The sequence below is a fragment of the Hyphopichia burtonii genome (genome assembly GCF_001661395.1).
Source record: "Hyphopichia burtonii NRRL Y-1933 unplaced genomic scaffold HYPBUscaffold_3, whole genome shotgun sequence".
Lineage (NCBI taxonomy): Eukaryota > Fungi > Ascomycota > Pichiomycetes > Serinales > Debaryomycetaceae > Hyphopichia > Hyphopichia burtonii.
This window is the reverse complement of record NW_017963730.1, coordinates 23,564-49,419: the sequence shown is the minus strand read 5'-3', so window position 1 is coordinate 49,419 and position 25,856 is coordinate 23,564. Positions and strand designations below refer to the sequence as shown.

The 25,856-nt window shown below is 34.2% G+C and overlaps 14 protein-coding genes and 1 non-coding gene across 15 annotated transcripts; 9 read left to right on the top strand and 6 right to left on the bottom strand.

Annotated features, from left to right (window-relative positions):
* Positions 1 to 309: 309 nt before the first annotated feature.
* Positions 310 to 3,292, top strand: HYPBUDRAFT_10642 (uncharacterized protein; the record flags this gene model as incomplete). Its single annotated transcript, XM_020218485.1, has 2 exons — positions 310 to 2,263; positions 2,597 to 3,292. The coding sequence occupies exons 1-2, from the start codon at positions 362 to 364 to the stop codon at positions 3,290 to 3,292; spliced, it is 2,598 nt and encodes an 865-aa protein (XP_020076495.1). The 5' UTR covers positions 310 to 361.
* A 58-nt stretch (positions 3,293 to 3,350) lies between these two features.
* MET14 (adenylyl-sulfate kinase) lies at positions 3,351 to 3,953 on the bottom strand (the record flags this gene model as incomplete). Its single annotated transcript, XM_020218656.1, has 1 exon — positions 3,351 to 3,953. The coding sequence occupies one exon, from the start codon at positions 3,951 to 3,953 to the stop codon at positions 3,351 to 3,353; it is 603 nt and encodes a 200-aa protein (XP_020076494.1).
* A 713-nt stretch (positions 3,954 to 4,666) lies between these two features.
* On the top strand, positions 4,667 to 5,063 carry MRP17 (mitochondrial 37S ribosomal protein bS6m; the record flags this gene model as incomplete). Its single annotated transcript, XM_020219610.1, has 1 exon — positions 4,667 to 5,063. Exon 1 carries the CDS (start codon positions 4,704 to 4,706, stop codon positions 5,061 to 5,063), a length of 360 nt encoding a protein of 119 aa, XP_020076493.1. The 5' UTR covers positions 4,667 to 4,703.
* Positions 5,064 to 5,447: 384 nt separating this feature from the next.
* Positions 5,448 to 7,037, bottom strand: AUR1 (inositol phosphorylceramide synthase; the record flags this gene model as incomplete). Its single annotated transcript, XM_020219609.1, has 2 exons — positions 5,448 to 5,659; positions 5,723 to 7,037. The coding sequence occupies 2 exons, from the start codon at positions 7,035 to 7,037 to the stop codon at positions 5,448 to 5,450; spliced, it is 1,527 nt and encodes a 508-aa protein (XP_020076492.1).
* Positions 7,038 to 7,688: 651 nt separating this feature from the next.
* On the bottom strand, positions 7,689 to 9,078 carry HYPBUDRAFT_152373 (glucose-6-phosphate 1-epimerase). The gene has a single exon (XM_020220983.1). The coding sequence runs from the start codon at positions 8,663 to 8,665 to the stop codon at positions 7,757 to 7,759; it is 909 nt and encodes a 302-aa protein (XP_020076491.1). The 5' UTR covers positions 8,666 to 9,078; the 3' UTR covers positions 7,689 to 7,756.
* Positions 8,550 to 10,439, bottom strand: HYPBUDRAFT_239313 (uncharacterized protein; the record flags this gene model as incomplete). Its single annotated transcript, XM_020223243.1, has 2 exons — positions 8,550 to 9,753; positions 9,907 to 10,439. 2 exons carry the CDS (start codon positions 10,437 to 10,439, stop codon positions 8,826 to 8,828), a joined length of 1,461 nt encoding a protein of 486 aa, XP_020076490.1. The 3' UTR covers positions 8,550 to 8,825.
* Positions 10,440 to 11,273: 834 nt separating this feature from the next.
* Positions 11,274 to 11,346, top strand: HYPBUDRAFT_t97. Its single transcript has one exon. It is a non-coding gene; the product is annotated as a tRNA-Arg (tRNA).
* A 159-nt stretch (positions 11,347 to 11,505) lies between these two features.
* On the bottom strand, positions 11,506 to 12,182 carry HYPBUDRAFT_195430 (uncharacterized protein). The gene has a single exon (XM_020222975.1). The coding sequence runs from the start codon at positions 12,053 to 12,055 to the stop codon at positions 11,699 to 11,701; it is 357 nt and encodes a 118-aa protein (XP_020076489.1). The 5' UTR covers positions 12,056 to 12,182; the 3' UTR covers positions 11,506 to 11,698.
* SUT1 (Sut1p) lies at positions 12,183 to 13,335 on the top strand. Its single transcript, XM_020222976.1, has 2 exons — positions 12,183 to 12,517; positions 12,581 to 13,335. The coding sequence occupies exons 1-2, from the start codon at positions 12,309 to 12,311 to the stop codon at positions 13,149 to 13,151; spliced, it is 780 nt and encodes a 259-aa protein (XP_020076488.1). The 5' UTR covers positions 12,183 to 12,308; the 3' UTR covers positions 13,152 to 13,335.
* Positions 13,336 to 13,684: 349 nt separating this feature from the next.
* Positions 13,685 to 16,636, top strand: HYPBUDRAFT_108692 (uncharacterized protein; the record flags this gene model as incomplete). Its single annotated transcript, XM_020218649.1, has 1 exon — positions 13,685 to 16,636. The coding sequence occupies one exon, from the start codon at positions 13,685 to 13,687 to the stop codon at positions 16,634 to 16,636; it is 2,952 nt and encodes a 983-aa protein (XP_020076487.1).
* Positions 16,637 to 16,800: 164 nt separating this feature from the next.
* On the top strand, positions 16,801 to 17,680 carry HYPBUDRAFT_152371 (uncharacterized protein). The gene has a single exon (XM_020220982.1). The coding sequence runs from the start codon at positions 16,942 to 16,944 to the stop codon at positions 17,596 to 17,598; it is 657 nt and encodes a 218-aa protein (XP_020076486.1). The 5' UTR covers positions 16,801 to 16,941; the 3' UTR covers positions 17,599 to 17,680.
* Positions 17,668 to 18,306, bottom strand: HYPBUDRAFT_156227 (uncharacterized protein; the record flags this gene model as incomplete). Its single annotated transcript, XM_020222185.1, has 1 exon — positions 17,668 to 18,306. The coding sequence occupies one exon, from the start codon at positions 18,304 to 18,306 to the stop codon at positions 17,668 to 17,670; it is 639 nt and encodes a 212-aa protein (XP_020076485.1).
* Positions 18,307 to 20,184: 1,878 nt separating this feature from the next.
* Positions 20,185 to 21,858, top strand: HYPBUDRAFT_108694 (MFS transporter; the record flags this gene model as incomplete). The annotated part of the gene is made up of 2 exons (XM_020218650.1): positions 20,185 to 20,353; positions 20,420 to 21,858. The coding sequence occupies 2 exons, from the start codon at positions 20,185 to 20,187 to the stop codon at positions 21,856 to 21,858; spliced, it is 1,608 nt and encodes a 535-aa protein (XP_020076484.1).
* Positions 21,859 to 22,383: 525 nt separating this feature from the next.
* HYPBUDRAFT_239289 (MFS transporter) lies at positions 22,384 to 24,186 on the top strand (the record flags this gene model as incomplete). The annotated part of the gene is made up of 1 exon (XM_020223242.1): positions 22,384 to 24,186. Exon 1 carries the CDS (start codon positions 22,567 to 22,569, stop codon positions 24,184 to 24,186), a length of 1,620 nt encoding a protein of 539 aa, XP_020076483.1. The 5' UTR covers positions 22,384 to 22,566.
* Positions 24,187 to 24,826: 640 nt separating this feature from the next.
* On the top strand, positions 24,827 to 25,843 carry HYPBUDRAFT_107847 (SDR family oxidoreductase; the record flags this gene model as incomplete). The annotated part of the gene is made up of 1 exon (XM_020218593.1): positions 24,827 to 25,843. One exon carries the CDS (start codon positions 24,827 to 24,829, stop codon positions 25,841 to 25,843), a length of 1,017 nt encoding a protein of 338 aa, XP_020076482.1.
* Positions 25,844 to 25,856: the final 13 nt, after the last annotated feature.

Below are 25,856 nucleotides of genomic sequence, written 5' to 3'. Positions count from 1 at the left end.
GTGAAGCTTCATTAAGATCTCTATTTTTCTTAGTTCCTGTTTAAATTAGTATAATTTCATTTAGTGTAATGCTCGTAAGTGACTCCTTTCCCGGATTTCGACCGTTGTCTAATAATACTTTGAAGCAAGAATTTAAGGACTTGAATTCCAACGCCGTGTCGGTATTGCTGACAAGCGAACGAAGCTAGTAAGAACTAACATCCCAAGTAATGTTAGATCGAAAAGATAGTTATTGTAGTACACGCAATTTTTTGTTCTCAGACTTTCTGTTTTTTCTCAAATCTCTTTATAAATATGAAGGTTTGAGTTGAAGATCTCAACAAGGTATTGAATATTTGCTCAACTAGTGAAGGCTGTTACCATGTTGTTGCTTAATGTGCTATTTTGGTGTTCTTTGGTGGCTGGTGTTTTTGCTAAAACCCATGAATACCATTTTGAGGCTACTTATGTAAATGCTTCTCCAGATGGGATCAAAGAAAGAAGGGTTGTTGGTATTAACAATGAATGGCCAATACCGACCATTAGGGTGACTAAAGGTGATCGGGTTGTTATCCATTATACTAATGGATTACAAGATAGAAACAGCTCGTTACATTTCCATGGGTTGTTTCAACATCATACCAATTCAATGGATGGACCAGAATACGTTACTCAATGCCCTATTGCACCAGGTCAAGGATTCCTTTATAATTTCACGGTAGAGGATCAAGCAGGAACTTATTGGTACCACTCACATTCAGGAACTCAATATGGAGATGGGTTAAGAGGGTTATTTATCATTGAAGAAAAGGAAAAATCCGATTACCCATTTGAATTTGATGAAGAAGTATCGCTTTCTGTTAGTGATTGGTACCATTCAGAAGGGCCTGAACTTATGAAAAAGTTCTTAAGTAGATATAATCCAACTGGAGCTGAACCAGTACCTCAAAACTCCTTGTTTAACGATACTAGAAATGTTACCTGGGACGTTAAACCAGACACTACTTATTTCGTTAGAGTTGTGAATATGGGTTTGTTTGTTTCTCAATACTTGAAGCTTGAGGGTCACACGTTTACTATAGTTGAAGTTGATGGTGTTTACGTTGAGCCACAAGAAACTGATTCTCTTTACTTGAGTGTTGCACAAAGAGTTGGTATTTTACTTCATACTAAATCTACTGCTAATGAAAACTATAGGTTTTTAAACATTCTTGATGAGGATATGTTGGATCTTTTGCCTGAAGATTTACAATTGGTCTCTACTAATTGGGTAAGATATAATGATTATAAACCATTACCAGAAGTATTCCCAATTGGATACCACCATTATGAAAAATTAATTGAAAGCTTAAAACCTTTTGATGATTTCAAATTAAATCCATTTGATAAAGAAGAAGCATTACCTGAACCAGACCATAAAGTTGAATTAAATTTCGTCATGGATAACTTGGGTGATGGTGTTAATTATGCATTTTTCAATGATATTAGTTATGTTGCACCAAAAGTTCCAACTTTGTTAACTGTATTATCAAGTGGAGATTTAGCAACTAATGAAAGAATATATGGTTCTAATACTAACTCTTTTGTTTTACAACATAACGATATTATCGAAATTGTTCTTAATAACATGGATGATGGTAAACATCCGTTCCATTTGCATGGACATACTTTCCAAGTTCTTTTCAGATCTGAAGGTGATGATGACGAACCTGAGGTTTATGATCCAGAAAATCCTGATCATAATAAATTTGCTAAACATCCTGTAGTTAGAGATACTGTTATGGTCAATCCAAATGGATTTATCGTTTTAAGATTCAAAGCTAATAATCCAGGGGTTTGGTTATTCCATTGTCATGTTGATTGGCATTTGGAACAAGGTCTTTCCGTCACCTTTATTGAAGCTCCTTTAGAAATTCAAAATTCAGAATTACCTTTACCTAAAAGTCATTTTGACGCTTGTGAAGCTTTAAATATGTCCTCAAAAGGTAATGCTGCTGGTAATTATGGGGAACTGCATCAAGAGTGGTTGGATTTGACCGGTGAACCTCTTCAATATCCTCCATTACCCGAAGGGTTCACTGCTAAAGGTTATTTAGCATTGTTCATGTGTATTGTTGCAGCTCTTTATGGTGTTCTTTCCATCTACAAGTACGGTATGGAAGATGTTAACAGCGAAGAAAACGAAGCTCTTCTTCAGAAATTGTACACCATTCTTAAGGACAACGACGCATTAGATGAAAACGAAGAATCAACCATGTTCACCTTGAATAGTAATGGTGAACGTGTTGAACGTTAATAGCTTTTATCTTTATCATTATTACGATTGCAAATATTGAAAGAAAAAGAACAAAAAAAGCAAAATATACAGAAAAAAATCACAGAAAAGAAGCATAAGTAGTTACTCTTAATACTCACGACGTCTTAGATGAAAACCTAATCAATAAATAGTCATTGTCTTCTTGACCCTAATGTAATTTATCAAGTTGAAATCTTTCAGTAGTAGCAAAATTGAAATTTTTGCACGTCTTTTTATCAGCCAGCCGAACAAAAAAAGGGTGAGCTCCAAAAGAAGATAACCAAATAGTAGTTACATTACAACTAATTGAAGATGTCACAGTTATTTGAATGGGCATTTGGTAAGAAGCTTACGCCTCAAGAAAGGCTTCGAAAGAACCAAAGGGCACTCGAGAAGACCCAGCGAGAGTTGACTAGAGAAACCACCAAATTACAAAGTCAAGAGAAGAAATTGATAAGTGAAATCAAAAAATCAGCCAAACTGGGGCAAATAGCTAGTGCTAAGATACAAGCGAAGGATTTGATTCGAACGAAGAACTATATTGTTAAGTTCAATTCGATGAAGGCACAATTACAAGCAATTCTGTTAAGAATACAGTCTGTTCGTAGTAATCAACAAATGGCTACTTCAATGAGAGATGCTACTAGGTTATTATCAGGAATGAATCGAACGATGAATTTACCTCAATTATCGAGGATCACTCAGGAGTTTGCTAAGGAAAATGATTTGATGGATCAAAAACAAGATTTCATGGATGATGCTATAGATGATGCTATGGCCATGGATGACGAAGATGAATTAGGAGAAGATGAACAAGTTGATGAAATATTGGGTAAAGTTTTAGATGAAATTGGAGTTGATTTGAATTCTAATTTGAAAGATACTCCAACCCTGATCAATGTTAATAATGAATCCTCAATTAATAATGGTAAAGTGGCCCAAGCACTAGGAGGAGATGGTGGTGCTAATAATGATGAAGATGATTTACAAGCAAGATTAGATAGTCTTAAGAAGTAATAATAAATAAAGATACATTCTATTTCAAATTATAGATACACGAATTGAATAGATTCAATTAAGAAATGTAATTATGTTTGATCAAATAATCAATAATTTGTTCAGCACTTTCTTCAATTGAGGCACCGTGATAATTTTTCAAATGAATTTCTGGATTTTCTGGAGCTTCATAAGGAGCACTAATACCAGTGAATTCTTTAATAATACCTTCTCTTGCCTTTTTGTATAAACCTTTTGGATCTCTTTGTTCGGCAACTTCAACTGGAACGTCAACATAAACTTCAACAAATGGTAAATTATCCTTTTCATGTAATTCCCTGGCTAATTTTCTATCTTGTTTATAAGGACTAATGAAAGAAGTTAAAGTAATACAACATGAATCAGTAAATAATTTAGCAACTTCGGAAATTCTTCTAATATTTTCATTTCTATCCGATTCACTGAATCCCAAATCTTTATTCAATCCAAATCTCACATTATCACCATCTAATCTATAAGAATTCAATCCTCTAGCTAAAATACTTTGTTCTAATGCACAAGCAATAGTTGATTTCCCACTAGCTGATAATCCAGTCAACCAAACAGTACATCCTTTTTGTTTTCTCAATTCAATACGTTCATTATGAGACAAGTTTGGGTGCCAGGTGATATTAGTAGCCATTTTCTATATATAAATATTAATAATTAAGTAATTGGAATCCTTTAACTTAAAATTTTTCAACCAACTTCCTTATAAGATCAAAGTTGGCAACCGATATATGGCAAAATTGCACGTGATGGGTAGTGCGATCGCACACAATTATTTTGCAACTTGTCTAACTATCTACTACTAGGTCGACGATTCTGTTGATTAGACGGGAAAATTTAGTCTGGTTTGGGTAGATATGGGCCCTTGCTTATAGGACACTGTCAGTTGTATAATTGCGTCTGTTGACAGAATTATAGGAGAGTTCAATCAGAGATTCAAGACAGAAAGGCTTACACGAACAGGCTCTTCACAGAAACAACAAGGTATCTGCAGAAGACCATATATCTCCTTTACTAGTGTTTGGCTTTCCAATTAAAGAAGAATCTGAGTTCCTACTGGAACCGTCACTTCGAATCCTTGCATTTATTCAGGGCATTCGGGTTCCGTGGCTCACCCTACTCCCTCGTTGAATCTCATCAAAACAAAAGACGGCAGAATACAAAGCCAAGGTCTTGGAGAATGTTTAGATATACGAAAATACCTAAAACCTCCATGAATAGGTATAAGTTGATTAAACCCCCGGAATTGTTTGTCACGTGATATAAATTTTCGGATTTCATTTTTTTTTCATTGATTACATAATCAATGAAAAAGTTTAGAAGAAAAAAATTTATGAAGAAGTGAAAAATCGATTAAAGGACCTCGAATCATTAACCAAGCAAGATGTATTACGAGTTGTTTGCTATATCGCGTATTACCGATCCCTTAAGAAGTAATAGAGAAGTGAAAAACATTGCCACCACTGTTGGTAGATTAATACTAAATAATAGAGGGGTTATAAGGGAAATCACCAATTTAGGACCACGTCCATTACCAAAAATCATGAGTAAAGAACAAGAAAGACATTTCCAAGGTTATCATTTCTTAATGGGATTTGATGCCAGTGCCACAGTTCAACATGAGCTATTAAGAACAATTAGAAAAGATCCAAGAATCTTAAGAGCATCAATAATTAAGAATGAAATGGGTAAAAAAATCAATATTCCAAACTCTATTGAAAGAGCCCTTGCTGGTGGTAAATAAATAGTATTTTAAAAGATGAAAATTGTATATAGTTAATTTTTTACTTCTCTGCATGTTTAATATAACGTTTTAACGAATTAATTATTGTAAAATTATCTATATATATAGAAATATATAAATGCGAGAATATTAAGATTAAATGAGGACATAAGAGATGGAAAACTAAGATAATAAAATAAAAAAAAACTGAAAATCCGATAGAAATTAAAAGTATAGACAAATTAAGATTTCATTAAGTATTAAGGAATAAGAATAGAACCATAAGAAAAAAAGCCAATTTTTTCTTCTTTTTCAACGTAAATAAAAAGGTATAGGAAAAGTAAACTCAAAAGGTAGGGAAATGAATAACATGGTTAATTTTAACCAACCATGAATTAGTTAAAGTTATCGATTTTTGTTAGTATTTTTTTTATTATTATTATTATTGTTATTTTTAGATCCCATACTATTTATAATCATATTTGTTTGAGCAGTTTGATTTTCTAAATCATCTAAAGAAGTTGAAGAAGCGGTTGAGCTAATCTGATTGTTTTCTTCATCATGATCATGATCATTTTCAAACATTGAATTAGTAGTACTATTATCAGTTTCAGTTTCTTCATTATTTTGATGATCAACTTCATCAACTTCTTGAATATCATTGTTAGCTAAAGATAAACTTAAAGAAGAAGTAGATTTAGCACTACTTCTATAAATTGAAGGATCCAACGAATTATTATCTTGAATACCTAAAGAATTCGAAGAATTATTTATATTTGAACGAGAAGCTTGTCTTGATCTTGAAATACCATTATAAGGGGAATCATCCTGCGAAGGAGGAGGATTATAGTTAGTTAATGGGAAACTTGATAAATTTTCTAAATCATTACTAATAACATTAATTGAAGTATAAGAATTTAAGGGATCTGATTTCCAAATATCGATATTATGAACCATTGTATAAGACCAACGACAAAATTTATTATGATCAATAATTGGTAAATGTCTATACTTAGTATAACTGAAAACCACATAAGATAAAACTGCACCCCCAATTAAATCAATAAAATAATGATGAGTTAAATACATAGTACTCCACCATAACCAAGTTGCATAACTCCACCAAACAAATTTATATTTTGGGAATAACCAACATAAAAACAAAACATCCATAACTGCACAACCTGAATGTAAAGAAGGGAAAGCACCAAAAACCACTGGAGAATTCGAAAAAGCAGTAGTATACATATCGACTCCTAATAAAGCATCAATTCTACCTAAACCACCAGGACTACCACTCATTGAATAATCAGCTGGTTCTAAGCCATGTAAATTTTTATACCAAGGAGGAGCCGCAGGGAATAAGATTTGAGTTAATAACCCAGTTAAATTCATATAACCAAAGGCAAAACCAAAAGATCTCAAAGCCGTTGGAGGACTAAAAATAAAGATAAAAGCAGCCACAAAAAATGGAGAACTAAAATGAATAATACCGTACGGTAACCAAGCTAAAATATCTAAAAACGAAGTATTAGTTTCAGCTAAAACATTTGATAAATTATCCCCATAAAGAATAGTTTCCATTGCTGGTAAAAATTTAACACTAATAGCAGGTTTCCAAGTATTTGGAATTTTCCCGGCACTAAAGAAAAGGGCTAACCAAGTGAAAATAGGTAAAGCATGAACGAAAAATTGAGAAGTTAATGGAATTAAAAAACAGGATATGAAAACACTCAAAATGAAAAATTTAATAAGGAAAGGTGCTGGGAAGATTAAAAATACAAAGAAAATAATTGAACTTAAAAAGGAGTAATGGATTATCTCTAAAACTGACCAATTTCTATTTTTGAATTTGTTGATTGATATCTTAATATCAGTTTCAAAAGATAAATCACTTAGGGTTGAACCATATTGTTTTTCCAGAAGAAAATAGTAATGAAATAGCTGATACGGTTTTTGGACCAAACGAGATCTAAGAATGGTTGAAGAAACCATAGCGTCAAAACAAAACAACAAGGGAAAACGAAATCAATAGAGAAAACAGAAAAAACACAAGGTAGGAAACGAGTAAACGATTGATTCCAAGTATACGATTAATGCAAGAATGACCCCTTCTCAATACAATAACTCAAAGACTCTCAAGTAAAAGATAAGCAACTAATTTGGGCAAAACAAGGTCCTGGAGGATATCCTGGGATGGGATGAGCTGGGCGGGTGCTAATGCTATTGGAAAAAAAGTATCCTGCCGGGCCGGATCTAGTCTGGTGGGTACGCAGTATCACTAGTATGCTGTTGAAGATGCTAAGTACAAGTAACGGGATGTCGGAGTAACTAGTTGTGAAGGAAAGTAGTTGTTTTATAAAAAAGAATGGATTAATTTATTTGTTTTAACCGCTCGTTCTATTTTTTTTTCTTTTTTTTCTTTTTGGTAAGCCGGTCGTGTCGGGATCAGACTTTTGTATTGAAGGATAACTGGTTTATTAAGGTGTGGGAATAGTCAGTGGAGGGAATGGTTGGTGTAGTGACTAGTCGGTGACGGTGGTGAGAGTGGTGTGGTGAAAGAGTGACGGACGAAGAAGGAAGTAAAAAGGAGGGACGACGGACGGAAGAGTAGGTACGGACGAAGTATTATTCGTTTTGCAACCTTGAAAGACATAAATAGTGCTACAATAGTAGTTGTATATATAGTATATAATGGTATATGAGGAGAATATTTAATAGATGTTAGATTGAACCTTGATATCACCACCTAAGCTAATGGTTTGGGAACCAGACCATTTTTCACCATTTTTCAAAGTGACAAAATCAGATACATGGCCCGGTTCAATACAAAGCATGTTCAAATAGCCATTTTTAGGTTCGAAATCCGCCATGCCATTGGACTTCTCAATCCATGGGTTCCAAACAACACTGTCGGGTAAGTTTTCTCTTTGCACATTGATCAAGACTTTACCTAATTCGACCACCTGGAAGATTTTATCGGTATCGATTTTTTTATAGATACGGTCGAATTCTTCATTAAAGCAAACCATGGGGGATTTTTCAATGTACTCAGTGGCCAATAATTGATCATAACATTTCTGGTCAATTAAATTAGTGACTAAACAGTCGGTGACATCAGGTACTTTCAAATAAGTATGGAATAACCAATTGAAATCAAAGGCTTCGTCCCCGTTATTTTCAACTTCAATGTTTGTTTTCAAATGGTCGTCACCCAATTCAATACTCAAGATTAAAGTGAAGTTATTTTTACCTTCATTCCATAAATTGTAAATTTCCTTATTAGCGTTCTCTGGTCCTAATCCAAATTGAACCGTTAATGGATTTTCACTAGTTTGTCCTAAGAACTCCCAGGTTGAGTTTCTAGCAAATCCGTGTTGGGGTAATTTATAAGTTGGATGTTCTTCATTCTTCTGTTTCCCGAAAATTGGGAATACTAATGGAATACCACCTCTAACGGGTTTAGATCCATCTAATTTTGCTGCTTCTGATAACCATAATTGCTCTTTACCCTTATTTTCCCATGAAATCACGGTGGCACCATACTTCAAAATGCTGACTTTGGTGGTTGGTTCTCTAGGATGGGTCAAGATCACTTTATCTTCAGTTTCTTCAATTGACATGGTTGGTTAAACGTGGTATTAATCGAAGTTGATTGTTTTGTTGGTTGTTTGAAATTTTGACTACGCTCATATAGAGAGGGGGTAGTGTCCCCGGTTACAAAAATGTTTTTGATATAAAACGTAAATTCATGAATAGTGTCTATAGATGCAAAAAAAAAATTCAATGAAATCTATTCTTAAATTTTTGGAATTTATTTAAAGATTTTTGGGAGGATGATATGGTTGGCTTATCGTATAAGGAGCCCAACAGTTTTTGTGAGGAGGAAACCGTTGGTTTATCGTATAATGAAAATGGTTTTGGAACGGTATAATTTTTATTAGAACCAATTGAAGAAGCCGAAGACGAAGGAGACATTGAAGGAGGTCTATTAGGAGTTTGAATTGAAGATTGATCGTAATCCAAATGAGATTCTTTTTTGGAAAGTTTTGGAATTGAAGATTTTTTAGTTAATGAATTTTGTAAGTCATGGTGAGAAGTTCTTCTATTTAAGGTTGGAATTGAAGAATTTTGTCTTAAATCGTTAATTGAGGTTTTTTTGTTTAAATCATTAATTGAAGTTTTCTTATTCAATTTTGGAATTGATGATTTTTTAGTTAAATTTGGAGTAGTGCCTAATTTTGGAGTTGATTGATTTGAAGTATTGGGAGATCTAACTCCGGCCATTTCCAACGAAGATTGTCTTAATTTATTTGGTAATGCTGGTTTTAAAAACTCTCTTTGAGATATTCTTTGAGAGTTTTGTATTCTTGATGGGGATTTTAAATGTTTATTTTCTTTATCAATCAGTTTTAAATCAATTTCATCGTTTAGCAATCCATTTAAATTCATTGATCCTTTTGAAGGACTTATCCCTTTGGAAGGACTTATTCCCTTTGCTTCATTACTTGGGGATCTATTGGGCGATCTATTGGGTGACTTGTTCGGTGACTTAGAATCAGAATCTTCTAGTTTAATTGGTGACATTTTCATTAATTGAGACATTGGTTTATTTGGAGATTTTTCTTGTTGTTGTTGTTGTTGTTGTTGTTGTAAATGGAAATTTATTACTTCTTCCGGACCATTGAAAGTTCTTCTTCTTTTGTTAATGCTAGATATATCAATTGTTGAATTTCTTTTACCTTCATCATTAGAAGAATCATCAACATCCATAATATTTTCATTTCTTATCATTTCAAATTGATTTAAATTCTTATCAGGAGATTTTTGATTTGTCATTTGTAAATTTTGTTGAGCTTGAAACAGCATTTGTAAAGAAGTTTGGGGTTGATCATTTGAATTAAAAATATTCAGTATATCTTCTTGAGTAGAAGGTCTTGATCTTGATGCAGCATAATGATTTGATATTGAATCCATTTTATTAAAATTCATTCTATGGATACCAGAATATCTTTTCCTACTTAATGCTCTTCTCATATTATTATTATTTGACGAAGCTGGTGGTGGTGATTTAATTTTAGCAGAAATTTCATTTGCTCTTAGATTTAATTCGTTCAAAACTTTATTCGATATTGTTTGCAGGTATCCTTTGTTGGTCATTTGAGTGAAAATATCATTACTATGAGAGGGAGCAGTCGACGGTCTTTCTTTGGAGTATAATGAATCAATTTTAGGAACTGGTTGACTAACTGATCTAGGAGGACTTTCTAAAGAAAGTTCTTTGATTCTTTGGATTGGAGTCGATAAATCTATTTTATACCCATCGCTTATTGATCTTTGAGATATTTTGAAATCATCCTGCTGGTTATTACCTTCATTTATGCTATCAAGATTCATATTTTGTCGGTTTTGTATGTTTTTGATTTCTCTCTTGATGTTTAACCTTTTTATTTGAAAATCAATTAATATATATGCATATAAGGGTTTTCTCTAATGTTTTGAATTTGGATATATCAAGGGAGAACCTCCGGTAAACACACACAGAGGTTGTAAAGTAAATTATATAACAACTATTCAATCGGTTGAAATGGTGATTCGAGCAAGGGTAACTGTTGATTCTTTCCTTGTTCACTTAATGGGTTCTCTCTGTTGTCCCGTTTTGCAGATTAGTCTGGTTAACAGTCTGGTTTAGTCTGGAGAATAGTCCAGTTAATAGTCCTTTGTTGATTGTTGAAGAGATTAGTTGATTATGACTTGTTGTTTGTTATGATGTTTTTTTTTTTTTTTTTTTCGCTTTTTTTTTTTTGTTTTGTTAGTGAATTCTTTTTTTTTCTTGTTTTCATTTAATTCTTTTTGGGAATCCTGGATTAAAGATAAAGATCACCTTACTATACACAATTAGGCTAGACAATTGTAATTAAAGTGTAATGTATTTACTTCTTGCATGAAAATGTAACATTCTCCATTTGTATATCCAAATGGTTTGGTGATTTTCCGGGAAAATGCCATTTTTTTCGACAAAATACCATTTTTCGAAAAATGGGTTTTTTTGTTAGCCAACCCAACTTGTAAGTTCCCCATACACAATGATATTTTCTTTTGATCATGCTAGTGCCAATTTTATTGATTTAAATGGTTATTTGGAGAAAATTGTTTTTTCATACAGTTCAAACACAGAGCGAAACACCCACTCGTACAACAAACCAGGCTATTTTTCGGTTGTAAATCACGGCCTGCGTAGCGTAATGGTTAACGCGTTTGACTTCTAATCAAAAGATTGCGGGTTCGACTCCCGCCGTGGGTTTTCTTTTTTGCCCTTGTCGGGGTTACTTTTTGTTTTTGCTCTTGGTCATCAACTGAAGTAATACCTACATCGGTTAACATCCATCCTTTGGACCTGCTAACGGTGCTGCGACTCATCGGAAAACAACGAGTCCGTGAATGGCTGAATCACACGGGCTTTAGCCCGTGTGTACTCTAGTCTACTGTGTTGGTATACGTATAAGCACTGGATTCGTATACGTACTGGTGCTGGATTAGTTCCCTGGAGGTATCCAATGCTTTGATAAGTGAAGTATTTTATCGTCTGACGTCGCTTATGATTACCCTCTGGCAAAGGAGGGGAATAAGGAAGCTTGCCGGATAGAAGGATCTCATCAGTCACAAAGCAAAAAATCAAACTGATAAAGGTACTCCGTGCTCCGAAAACCAACGGTATGAGGAGAACATCTCCACCATCTACTCAACATCACCATCTCCAACACCGTCCATCTTGGACCACCGGCCACCATCTCCTCAGCACAAGAGATACAATGGGTAGACAAGACGTGGATAATACGCCCAAGAGATACAAGACGTACAACCCTCAACAAGATCAGTCGTTTGGGAGGTGGTTCCGGTTCTGTCCGGCGGACTAAACTAACACCACTGCTGCAACCACTCAGCACCGTTTGGTGGGTTTTCGGATAATTGTGGGCCCTCACCCTTGTTACCGGGACAGCAGTGCGACTCATCTGACTGCAAATTGGCGGATTGTTTCCGAGGTTTTCCTCGAGGGGAATTGAGTCACCTTACCCAGCAGGCGATGGAGTTAAGTTCGGAGACGGACTAGCACCCATGCTAAAAGGATACCCCAGGAAATTGTTCCGTAATCAACCATTCCTCCAATCGTGAAGTAGCACACGAAAAAGGGCATTTTTTGCAATTAATATTTAAACCTTGTGGATCGCTTTTGGAAATTTAGTCCTAGGCTAGTAATAGTTAAAGATGTCTGATTTATTATCTTATAGTATTATGAATAATGGTGGGGAGAAATTAAAACCATTTAATTTATTACCTTTACCCTTACCCTTGCCATTACCTTTGAAAACAAATAATGATATAACGACCAACCACCCCATTATCTTACCACCCATTAATAAGTTAACCGAAAATAAGTTGACGGAAAATAACTTGAATAACCATAAAAACTACTCGTCGATATCCAGTATAACCCCGGCATCATCAGTTAATTCCATCAGTCCAGCATCCTCGGTAAGTTCACTAAGTCCAATTTCGTCACCCAATTTATCAAACGTTAAATTAAACGTTTGCACAAATAAAAAAAGAAGACAGAGATTGGGGCCATCATGTGACTCGTGTCGCTCAAGAAAAGTTAAATGCAATGCCGAAATTACGATTTTGTCTAATGATTTGAATAATATCCCCATACACTTATCCCTGGACCAAATCGATGGGCTTTTCAATTTGAAAAAACTGATTAAAGTAAATGATTTTAATCTTGTTATTTCAAATGATAAATTGATCAAGTTTAAAATATGCGAATCCTGTGAAAATAAACACTTGAATTGTTGTTTTTCAAAAGGTTTCACCAAAGAAGACATCTTGATGAATAATAAAAAAACCTCCGATTTGGTCATTAAGAAAAAATCAATTCCAATCGAAGGTAAAATTAAAAAAAAACCCATCAACATTTCTTACGATAACACTAGAAAATCTTCTTGTGGTTCTTGTAGAAAAAGAAAAGTAAAGTGTGTCTACAATGCTTCCATTCAAATGTGTGAAGGTTGTGCTAAAAAGGGTCATGATTGTTTATTTGACTCAAAGTAAATACATTTTTTGGTAACGTATGGCGGTGAACCGGTTCATCTATAGATTTTTAGTTCTTTACAATGTTTAATTCTTATTTGTTTAATTCTTAATTTTAATTTGTTATATCTTGTTTTCGGAGAAGTCAGGCTGTAGTAAGGATGCCTAATGCCCGAGGGCTCATCGGACCCGACTCCGAGGTGGCCTGGGTCCTCTTTTCGGTAGTTTTGCTCGGAGAATGAAGTCCACCATCGTTCCACTTCTATCCACTAATCCTTTAAACCAATCCTCTGAGCTGCCATTCCTCTAATCCTTCAAGCTGTTCCTCTGGTCATCTGGTGATCTGCTTAAGTCCGTCATGGGCTAACGGACTGGTCTTAGTGTCAAAAATGTCGTGGGAAACTGCAAGACGATACCGGCGACATTTTTTTTTTTTTTTTTTTTTTTTTTCTGTTTGTTTTTTTTTTTCTGTTTATCACGACATTTTGCTTACGACGTTTTTCATGACCACGACATTTTCCTTACGATTATCTATTAACCTTCTTTACTGCATTATGATACTTGTGTTCTTTCTAATACCCTTGATCCTCGCAGTGTCGTCGGTGCCGCTGCCCGCACCGTCAAGTATCATCGATGTCCTCTCGGCAGACGTACAGTACTCCTATTTTCTTCGTCATTTGCAAAAACTGGGTCTTGTTCCCTTGATTAACTCGCTTGAAAATATCACGGTTTTAGCACCAATCAACTCGGCTTACGCCTCCGATCGGCAGGACGAATCGCTCACAAAATACCTTATTAATCAACCCTTCAGTATAGGCGAGCTCGGGGTTAATGATATCGTCTTCAACACTCTATATAACAATTATCCAATCATAATATCCCCCGATTTTAAGTCGAAGGAGTATACCGTCGATTATGTGGCTTCTTTTATAGAGCTGGACATCTATGCAAAACACCAACATTCTTATATACATGCAATTGACCATTTACTCCCACCAAAACCCTCAATATGCGATTTTTTACTCAATGACGATTTGGGTTCAATCTCAATCTTTAAACAATTGATAATATCAGTTTTCCATAAATCCCATCATAAAAAATTATCGGTTCCTTCTTGTGATTCATTTTTCAATTCATCTAAAACATTATTAATTCCTACAAATGATTTCTTGTTTAATTCTTTACCAAATGATACCTTAAACTATTACTTAACCCTACATCGGGTTTTACAAAATGAAAAGTTCTCCCTTACTAAAGATGCAGAATATGACCTTAGAAATAGCTTGCTCAAATTTATCAAATTGCTTATGATCCCAGATTTGATCGCGGGGGTTAATGGTACTGATAATGAAACCCACCGCAATTTGAATGGTGATAAATTCAATTTCAACTGGCATAACAATTCCTTAACAGTTAATAATCACTTATCTACCAAGGAGTCATTTGTCTTGTCAAATGGTGCGGTTCATATTTTTGATAAACAAAACGGGGCCAATTTTTTCATTTCTTTGAAACTCCCAATCAAAAAATTATCCCCCAGAGATCTCTTATACTCTTTACACTACTCGAACTTCGTTAGAGAATTGAAGTTTAGAAAATTATTGCATTTGATTGACTCGCCGCATTCGAGTCAAACTGTCTTTTTAAATAAAAACCAAAGAGATGATATTATCAAAGATGAGCTTTTCGAATTGGCCTCGTTTAATCAAAAACAATCTTTGCTATACCAATTTGCTAATGAATCAATTGATATAAATGACTATTCTAATTCTTCTAGTGTTCATAAATTATTAAATTCCAAAATGTGCAGTTCGAAAAGAATCGGTTCTTGTTTTAAATTGAAATTCCTGGCTTCTACCTCTCGTAATTCTTCCACCATAACGATTAACGATGAAAATAAAATCGCTCATGGCCCTTTCAAATCAAATCAAACTTTCATCTATATTGTTGATTCAGAAATTGAAACTCCTTCGTCTTTTAAACATACTATGGGTCCTTTGATTTCAAGTGGGTTTTTCGAACATCATTTGGAACATATCAAAATCGATAAAGAGTCTTGTTTAACTACTTTGGGATATTTAAATAGATTCGGCCTCTTCCATCTCGATGATAATTATCATGGTTATTCTATTTTTTTACCGTGTGGAATAACTAATCCAAAGGAAGAAGGTGAATTAACAATAAATAAAGCCTCAAAAGGTTCTTGGAATTCTTTAGGTTTGATCTTGGATCATCTAGAATCGAATCCTCATTTGTTTAAAGATTTATTAAAAGGATTTTTCATTGAAGATCTCATTTACTCTGATTTTGGGCTCGATGATAATATCGATACTAAGATTATCACGAGAAATTTAAGAGGTGACCTAATCAATGTTTCTGAATCTTATTATAATGGTGAAATTAATCATAGAATTAAATTAAACTTAACCGAATTATCAATTCCTTTGAATTCAGATGTCTTATTCAATCAAGGTGTCGTCCATATAATAAATCGTGTTTTATTCCCAGAAAATTTTCATGTTTCCTTATATGACTTGATCCAAACTACAATTAAAGATTCAAAGTTTTCCTTTTTGAAATTACTCGAATTATATCCAAATTTATTGAAAAAACTCGGCTTACTTGGTAAAGATAAGGATAAATTCAATTCAAGTAAGTATTCTCTATTAATTCCAACTTCCGAATCTTTAAAAGACTTCAACATTACCTCCAACTTTGATAATTTATTGAACTTCTTACAGTTTCATCTCATCCCCAATAACCAATTAGATCCATTATTAGATTGCATTACATCCTCAAATACTAGTTCTCATTTTAAAACCAAAACTAACCTTACCGATACTCAACTTGTTTGTTCTTATGACAAATCAAACAATAAGTATTTCCTAAGACTAGATGACGATTCAAGTATGAATACCATGGGTTATAATAAAGATCATGAAGTTGTAATTCTATCCCATGGATGTACCTCTATTCATAGAAATAGAGAATCAGATTTATCATGCGTATTTTTAATCGATAAACCATTAAATTTGAGCTGGTTACAAAAAGATGACGGTTTTTTACACATCCATTTAGGTTTCATAAGCATTGGTATCGGTATCATCCTTGGATTGATCCTATTTGGTACCGTCATGTTATCAGTTATTGTTTGTTTGGGTGCTTCTAATAAATCAAAGAATTCAAATGGTATTCATACTGACTTTTCAAATACTCAAGGCCAAAGCTTCATGAGAGTCACTTCGGATGAAGAAGAACCAACATTTGACCATGGCTATGAAACAGACGATGATATGCTTAGAACAGAACGTGAACAATTATTACCAATCCATGGCAAAAAGAGAAAGAAGGGTCATTATGGGTCAATCAACCAAATCAATTCCTTAAGGGATAACAACGGTGCTATACCGACCAACTCTTTAGGCAATAAAAGTGCTCCTCGCACCATCAGAAGCAGTAACAACATACGTGCCTTGAATAGGGATTTCAACTTGCCTGGTGCTTAAATATTTATTCATATATACGGTGATTTTTAACAGCCATTGTAAACTAAATTGCGGGTAACCGATCTCTCTTTTTTTTTTTTTTTTTTTTTTAATGATAACTACATCAAAAAAGAAAAAAGAGAAACGCTTAAGATTTGTAAATAATTAATTTATCATCGTTAGTATTAGACTTGTAATCGAGGAAAGCATTAATTAAGACCAGGTATTATCCGTTTCGAAGCCAATTAGTCGAATTCACAAAAAAAGAAAGAAAAAACCTTGAAAAGAAGCAACTGAATATCCATAAACTACTTTTTCAGAAAAAAATGTCAGAAGAAGTTCCATATCAACAACAAGATCAAGGATTGCAGGATCTTCTCAATAAGACACAGCCAGCACCAACATCAGCGGATGTGCCAGCACCAGCACCAGCATCTGTTTCGGAGAGTGCTGGAACACATATTCCAGGATTTGCAAGTAATCCAGAGGAAGCCGATCAATTACAAAAGCGTATGGAAGAAATGGAGAAAGAAGCAGCTAGATTAAGAGATTTTAATAATTCTGCTAATGCAGAAAGTGAAAACGACCGCGAGAAGAAGGATATTGATTCAAGATCAGTTTATATAGGTAACGTCGATTATGGGGCAACCCCACTAGAATTACAACAGCATTTTTCAAGTGCTGGGATTGTGAATAGAGTTACTATATTGATGAATAAATTCACCGGACAACCTAAAGGATTTGCATATTTAGAATTTACTGATATTGATGGAGTTAATAAGGCAGTTGCAACCTTGGACGGTACAGTATTCAGAGATCGTGAATTAAAAGTAAGTGCAAAACGTACAAATATACCTGGGATTAGTACAACGAATAGAGGAGGAAGAGGTGGTAGAGGTGGTATGAGAGGTGGATTCAGAGGAAGGGGTAGAGGAAGAGGTAGAGGTGCGTTTAGAGGAGCTGGTAGATTTGCACCATACTAAGACAAGCTAAAAAAGTAATAAATAATTGTAATTATTAAAACAAAAAATTTGTAATATACTAATAAATAATCATGCTTTTGATAAATTAGAAGATTTGACGTAATCAGAAACAATTTGTTTGTTATCTCTTGATAAACCATCGATTACTCCGTTAATATCTTTTCTTGATTTTTCCTGTTCTAATTTGAATTTACATTCAATTTCGTCAATTTCGATTTCTAAACCAGTGATTGCTTTTAATAATGCACTGGTATAAGGTTTAGGAGCGTCATCAACGGTCCAAGGTTTTGGTCTATTCGATTCATTTTGATGTGTGAAATTATTCAATTGTCTTAAGACAAATTCACCATCGTTTACAATACGAGATTTCCCCTTGATATGAATGCAAGCAAAATCCCAAGTTGGAACATATTTTTGTGTTTCTTCTTTACCAGGATAATAACTTGGACTTATATACGAGTCAGGAGATTGGAATATAACCAAAACGTTATCGTTATTAGTTAAAGAAGGAACTTGATGATTTTTTTTTGCAACATGAGCATGAAGGAATTTCTTTCCTTCATCATCAGTGTATAAGTAAAAAGGGAAATGATTAGCAATGAGATTTCCGGCTTCGTCAGTAGTAACAACGGTTGCCAAAGGGTGAGCTTTAATTAAACTCTCTTGTTTGATCCATTCACTTTCTTGGTATTGTTTTGGAATATACATCTTCAATTCAAATACTAAAGAGAAGAACCAATAAAATTGATAAAAATTGTCATTAGTTATCTTTTATAGCGAGTTTTAGACCCTTGTCTGAAAAAGGAAGCTCTTTCCGGCCGCTGATTTACTGGTTACTAACCCGTCCTATCTAATTGAACCTCAAGGTTCAAGGGTATCCAGTACCATTATACGGTAAGAAGACTACAAACTTTGTCGTAGTCCAAAGAGAAGGATATATTCTAGGAGCAGGTGGACAAAAACAAAGAACAGAAGACTCAGTAAAGAAAAGAAGACTAGCAGAAGAAGGACATTCAAGAAAACTCAGTATAGAAAAGACCCTAGAAGTAATTGAATCATGATAAGGAGTCTCAAAAACCTCCCCAGTACAATAACTTTAATCAATTAAATATCATCAAGTCATATTCACGAATACTCCACTAAAACTCCCTAACACTCCCCAATGCACCCTAACATACCCTAAAATACCCTAAAGCACCCATATACTCCATTGGTACCATACGCAATCACCACAAATCAATAATACACAATAACTACACAGCCAATACACCTTTCTTATAACCCAAACAGGATATAATAGTTATAGAAGGAGTTAATAAGCATCCACGGCGGAAACACAAATGGGGAAGGCTCCTCGGCCGAGCTGACTGACGGCGGAACCCCAAAAGGGTACTCTTTTCTCCGGTGACATATTTTCGGAGCTTCCGTTTTGGGAGTCGCATCTCCTCCAACTTAAACTTGTCGTTTAGGTTTGATCCATAGCTCCATCATATCTATCATCACTCCTACTACATACTTAGATTCGGCACCTAGAAGAAAGACGTTTGTGGTGGACTCATTCGATTACGTTGCGGCACGGTATAGTATGGGTTAAGTAAGTAAAGTAACTCACAAGCTTCAGCGATTCAGCCCTACGAGGCTGAGAAGGACGCTAGGGTTCACTTCCAGAAAAGGTTGCTGACCGGTGCTATTTCCGAACTGAGGTTCCCGAAAGATCAAGTTTCTTAATTTTGAGATTTTTATTACCGGAAAGTTGAGGTGAAACTTAATTATATAGAAAAGCCATTAGGTTGAAAGCTTTAACCGGTAACTAAAATATCACTAGTGAAGGTGAATTGGAATTGAAAGGAAGAACTTCTCGTGAAATTACGTTGGATGTCATTTGGAGACCAATTGAAGTGATAACTCAAGAACCAGTTTATCGTTTCACCTTTGTTGAAATGGGTGCTGCTTTCTTACCAAGCCGTATTGGTATCGCTCTTGGTGCTTGGTTTTACATCCCCATGGTGAGAAGAAAGTTTAATTTCAATTAATTTTTGATTCATATATATATTCATTTAGTTATAGCGATTCTTAATTTTACATTATGATGAATGATTTTTATAATAGAATCTGTATTAACATTATTAGTATTTCTAAATAACATATGACAGGGTTAGCTTGCAGAAAGATGAATCATAATGCAATACCTATATATCAATCGATACACTGCGGAGATCAAAAGTGGCTATAAAAGAGATGTTAATAAAGTATAAAGGTTATTAGTCAGCTATGTACATGGTCAATGTTAATAATAAAATATATATGTTAATCAATAATATCCAACAAGCGTGTTACCGCTATTATTTCCGAGCGGCGATTCCTGAAAGAGCAACACCGTTGGTGTTATTTCCGCGAACAATAGCAGCCTTTCTGTACTAGAATTAATCCGATGGGATACGGATTCTTGCAAAAAAAAAAATATCGGTGATGATTAATAGCAAAAAAAAGTATAAAAGCAACCCAATCGGACACGATATCGAGGAACTTTATTGTTTGATATCTGGGTTAAGTAATAGTAGCTTTACTAAGTTAAAACGGACGAAAATGACTGCTTATAGATTTTTTAGAGATAGTTTTTGGGGAGTTTTGATTAATAGACTTTCAAAACATAAATTGGCTCCTCAAAAGGAAGAATACCCTGATTATATTGTTCCAGAGAAATATTATGGGAATGAAAAAATAGTTGATGATGATTTGAAAAATAAAGAGTTTAGTGAAGGTACTAATCAAAGTTTACATTCAAGTAGTGACTCAGAAAACTCTTCTGATACCATTAAAGCTACTCCTGGTGAAGATTCTCAGCAAATAATCGTTACTTGGGATGGCGATGATGATCCTGATAATCCTTATAATTGGCCATTACATAATAAGATTTTCTTTATGATAAGTATTTGTTTTGTTACTATTTCAGTTTATATGGCTTCAGCAATTTATACTCCTGGGATTGAGGAAATTATGGAAGAATTTCAAATTAGTCAAACTGTCGCTACTTTACCGCTTTCATTATTTGTTGTTGGATATGGTTTAGGTACTAATATTTTCAGTCCTCTTTCTGAAAATGCAAGATATGGTAAGACTTCAATTTATATAGTCACTTTATTCATTTTTTTCCTTTTCCAAATTGGTGCTGCTGAATCCAAAAACATTGCTACTTTATGTATTTTAAGATTCCTTGGTGGTTTTTTCGGTTCTCCTTGTTTGGCCACTGGTGGTGCTTCAATGGGGGATGTTTTGCACATCAGTAATTTGGTTATTGGTATTGCCACTTGGTCTTTGGCTGCTGTTTGTGGTCCTAGTATTGGTCCTCTTATTGGTGGGGCCTTGATCAATAGATGGAACTGGAGAGCTCCATTTTGGTTCATGGCTATCTTATCCGGTTCAAGTTTCTTGATTTTGGGATTTTTATTACCAGAAAGTTATGGTAAAACTTTATTATATAGAAAAGCTATTAGATTGAGAGCTTTAACCGGTAATGAAAATATCACTAGTGAAGGTGAATTGGAATTGAAAGGAAGAACTTCTCGTGAAATTATGTTGGATATCATCTGGAGACCAATTGAAGTGATGATTTTTGAACCAGTGGTTCTTTTAATCAATATCTATATTGCCTTGGTCTATTCAATCATGTACGTTTGGTTTGAAGCTTTCCCCATGCTTTATACTCAAGTTTATCATTTCACCATTGTTGAAATGGGTGCTGCTTTCTTATCAATTTGTATTGGTATTGCTATTGGTGCTGCTTTTTACATTCCAATTATCAGAAGACAGTTTACTTTACCATTCAAAGCTGGTAAACCAATTGCTCCAGAAGTCTTCTTACCAATGGCAATTGTTGGTAGTATCTTAATGCCTTGTGGATTAATCATATTTGCTTGGACAAGTAGTCCTAAAGTTCACTGGATTGGTTCATTAATTGGTGCAGGTATTTTTGCTTGTGGTGCATTCTTGGTTTTCCAAACCTTATTTAACTACTTATCATTCAGTTTCACCAGATATTTGGCTTCTGTTTTTGCCAGTAATAATTTAATGAGATCAAATACTGCTGCATTTTTCCCAATTATTGGTAAATTTTTATTCGGTAATTTGTCCACTCCTAATTACCCGGTTGCTTGGGGTACTATGATTTTAGCATTTATTTCTATGGCCATGATTTTAATCCCGGTATTATTTTACTTGAATGGTCCTAAATTACGTGCTAGATCCAAATATGCCAATTAAATTCGCTTTCAATCAATCTCTAATGCATGTATATACAATATTTATTTACCTTATGTTTATTGCGATTCCTAATTTTATATTATAATAAATAATGATACTAAAAAAATATGTAATATTTAGAAGTATCAGTACTACTAAATAAGTTTTTAAGATCGAAATAGCTTGAAAAATGGCAACAAATAATCTCACTAATAAACAATGTACGATAATCAAAAGTTACCAATAAACAATGTATGATAATCAAGTGTTATCAATAAGCAATTTAAATGTCATCAAAGTTACCAGTAATCTATGTATGATAATCAAAAAAGTTAACAATAAACTGTGTATCATAATCAATGTTACTGAGAAAGGTTGCACTTCCTTTAACAACATCTCCAAATTGGTAAGCCAACTGATTATTAATTTTTGCAACCTGCAATATAAATATATAAAACTGCGAAATATGGTCGCAAACTGCAAATTCATAAATAAATCTGCAATATTTTGATGACTAATGAAGAATACATTTGTAATCAGCATAGACCCGTACATCCAATTTCTTTGTATTACTGCAAAACGCTTATAAAGCATTCCAAAAGGGAATTAGTAACGAGAAAGTTTTGCAACTGTTGATGTTTTTAGTTCGAACAAGATGAAGGAACTACTTAAACAGCCGTGTTTCGGTGTTTTGTTGTAGCAATTGACCAGTAATTCGAATATACAACGATGCTTTATAGATTTTTCAGAGATAGTTATTGGGGAGTTATAATTAACAAGCTTTCCCATCATAAGTATTTTCCTCAAAAGGAAGAGCTACCAGGGTATGTCATCCCGGAGAAGTACTTGCAAGGCCCAAGCGAGTCATCTGAGTGCAGCTCTGACAGCAAATGCAATCCGGAGAAAGAGTGTTCTGAGGAAGTTGAAAATAAAATCATTGTCACTTGGGATGGTGAAGATGATATGGAAAATCCACAGAATTGGCCCCGGTTTCAAAAGGCCATCTTCATGTTTAATATTTTCTTCCTAACCATTTCAGTTTATATTGGTTCTGCAATTTATACTCCTGGTATTGAAGAGGTAATGCATGTATTTGATGTTGACCAAAATGTTGCTACTTTACCCCTTACATGTTTTGTTGTTGGGTATGGAACAAGTATTTTTCTGCCTCTTTCTGAAAGTGCTAAATATGGAAGAACTCTGCTTTATATTACTACTTTATTTGCTTTCTTTATTCTTCAAATTGGAACTGCTTACTCTCAAAATATTCAAACCTTGTGTATTCTTAGATTTTTAGCGGGGGTATTTGGATCTCCTTGCTTAGGTACTGGGAATGCTTCCATGGGAGATATTTTACCAATCAGTCAATTATTGAATGGGGTTGCTCTTTGGTCAATTTCTGCTATTTCTGGTCCTTCATTAGGTCCTGTTATTGGTGGTGCTTTAGTTAATAAATGGAATTGGAGAGCTCCTTTTTGGTTTATGGTTTGTTCATCTGGTGTTTCTTTCTTGATCTTCAGTTTTTTCTTACCTGAAACTTATGGGAAAACTTTATTATATAGAAAAGCTATCAGATTGAGAGCATTAACTGGCAATGAAAATATAATCAGCGAAGGAGAAATTGAAGATCAAAAACATAGTACCACTGACTTTTTCTTAAACTTGGCCTGGAGACCTTTTGAAATAATGTTTTTTGAACCGATGGTTCTTTTGATTGACATTTATACATCCTTGATGTATGCTCTTATGTATACTTGGTTTGAGGCATTCCCTTTGTTGTATATGAATACTTATGGCTTTACTTTGGTTGAATCTGGAGTTGTTTTTTTGGTCTTAGTCCTTTCCCAATTAATTGGAACTTTAGTGTATATTCCAATAATTACAAGAACTTACACTCAACCTCTTGTTGCTGGTAAAGAGGTCTCACCAGAAGTCTTTCTTCCATTGTCCATTGTGGGAAGTATCTTGATGCCAATTGGCTTGTTCATGTTTGGTTGGAGCGGAACTAATTCTGTTCATTGGATCGTTTCAATAATCGGTGCTGGGATTTTCGGCTTCGGTGCTTTCTTCGTTTTCCAAACTTTATTCAACTACTTGGCCTTTAGTTTCACCCATTATTTAGCTTCGGTATTTGCTGGTAATAATATGATGAGATCAACTTTGGCAGCATTTTTCCCAATCATCGGTAGATATGCATTCAACAATTTAGCCATAGAAAAATTTCCAGTAGCCTGGGGATCTACAGTCTTAGGATGTATAACTACCGTTATGATATTAATACCTACCTTGTTTTATATTAATGGACCAAAGTTGAGAGCTAGATCAAAGTATTCAAATATCAATCAATAAATAGGGTACTTTTTAGTCTATTCTTCTATAAATTAGAAAAGTACATATTAGCAAGTATGATCAATAGAGAATATTTATTTTGCATTTACTTCAAGTATTATATGAACCTAGGGTTAACTTAGCTCGAGACAAACCTTTGTTGTATAAAGTTGCAAAAATCTTTAGTAAGGGAAAACTGTTGATGCGTATTCAGAAAAGAAGTCCTGACTCATAATCACTCATTCATATGTGAGATCTTCAAAATACCACAGAAAGCAATCCATTGGAAGACCAAGGGTGGCTCTTAGTCTGCTAGGAAGTGTTCATGTCATAATTACCCATAGTTGTAGAGCTACTTAAATGTACGGAACTCTTTAAACGACTTCAGTTTTACAATACAACCAGATGGATCTGTTCAGCTGTAACCTTTTACCGTCAAGGGGTAAGAGCTCATACAAAGAAGATAGATATCAAAAGTGATCTACTATTTATCTCTGCTAATGTTAGGAAGATGTGGTATAAAATCAATTTTTAACAGATAAGATATTGGAGCGGATCGATTTGCCGAAAAGGGAATCATTTTCGAGATAGAAAAATGAAAAATTATATATGTTCGACGTTAACTCGTCATCAAGAGGTTTTTAAACAATTGACCAAGGACATGACTAGAACAGTTTTTCTTACTGGGGCCACCGGCTTCATTGCTCAGAATATCGTGAAAACACTTATTGAAAGTGATTATAATGTTGTTGGAACAGTCAGAACAGAAGCAAAAGGTGATCACTTAACCAAATTATTGAACAGTGAAAAATTCAAGTATGAAATAGTTCCAGATATTAGTGTTGACGGAGCTTTCGATGAAGCATTGAGCAAACATCCAGAGGCAACTGTGTTATTGCACACTGCTTCACCATTTTTTTATGATACTACTGATCCAGAAAATGATTTAGTACTTCCAGCCATTAGAGGAACTAAGAATATAATGAAAGCGGTCACGAAGTTCGGTAAGAATATCGAAAGATTTGTTATAACTTCATCTGATGCTGCTATCTATTCAGCAGAAGACGAGCAAGATGCTACTAAGTCATTTGACGAACTGAGTTGGAATAACATCACTTATGAAGAATCTTTAACAGATGGGGTCACTGCTTACTATGGAGCTAAATCATTTGCTGAAAAGGCAGCCTGGGAATACATCGAGAAAAACCCTGGATTTCCTGCTTTAACTGCAGTTAATCCTGTTTATGTCTTTGGTCCACAGGCTTTTGATAGCGAAGTGAAAGACGTTTTGAATGTTTCAAATGAATTGATCAATTCATTAATTAATTTAGGACCAAATGATAAATTTGAAATCGATAAGGGTGGATTTGTTGATGTAAGAGACGTTGCTAAAGCTCATGTATTAGCATTTGAAAAAGAAGAGACAATTGGTAAAAGATTATTTTTAACTAATGGTCAATTCAGTTCACAAATGATGATTGATATAATCAATGAAAATTTCCCAGAATTAAAAGGGAAAATTCCAGTTGGTGAACCAGGTACTGGACCAGAACATATCAAATCATTAGGTAGAGTTGATAATAGTAAAACCAAACAATTATTAGGTTTTGAATTCAGTTCTTTGGATAAAATTGTTGTCGACACCATAAAACAAGTTTTAGCTAAAAAGAGTAAATAAGACTACAAATAAA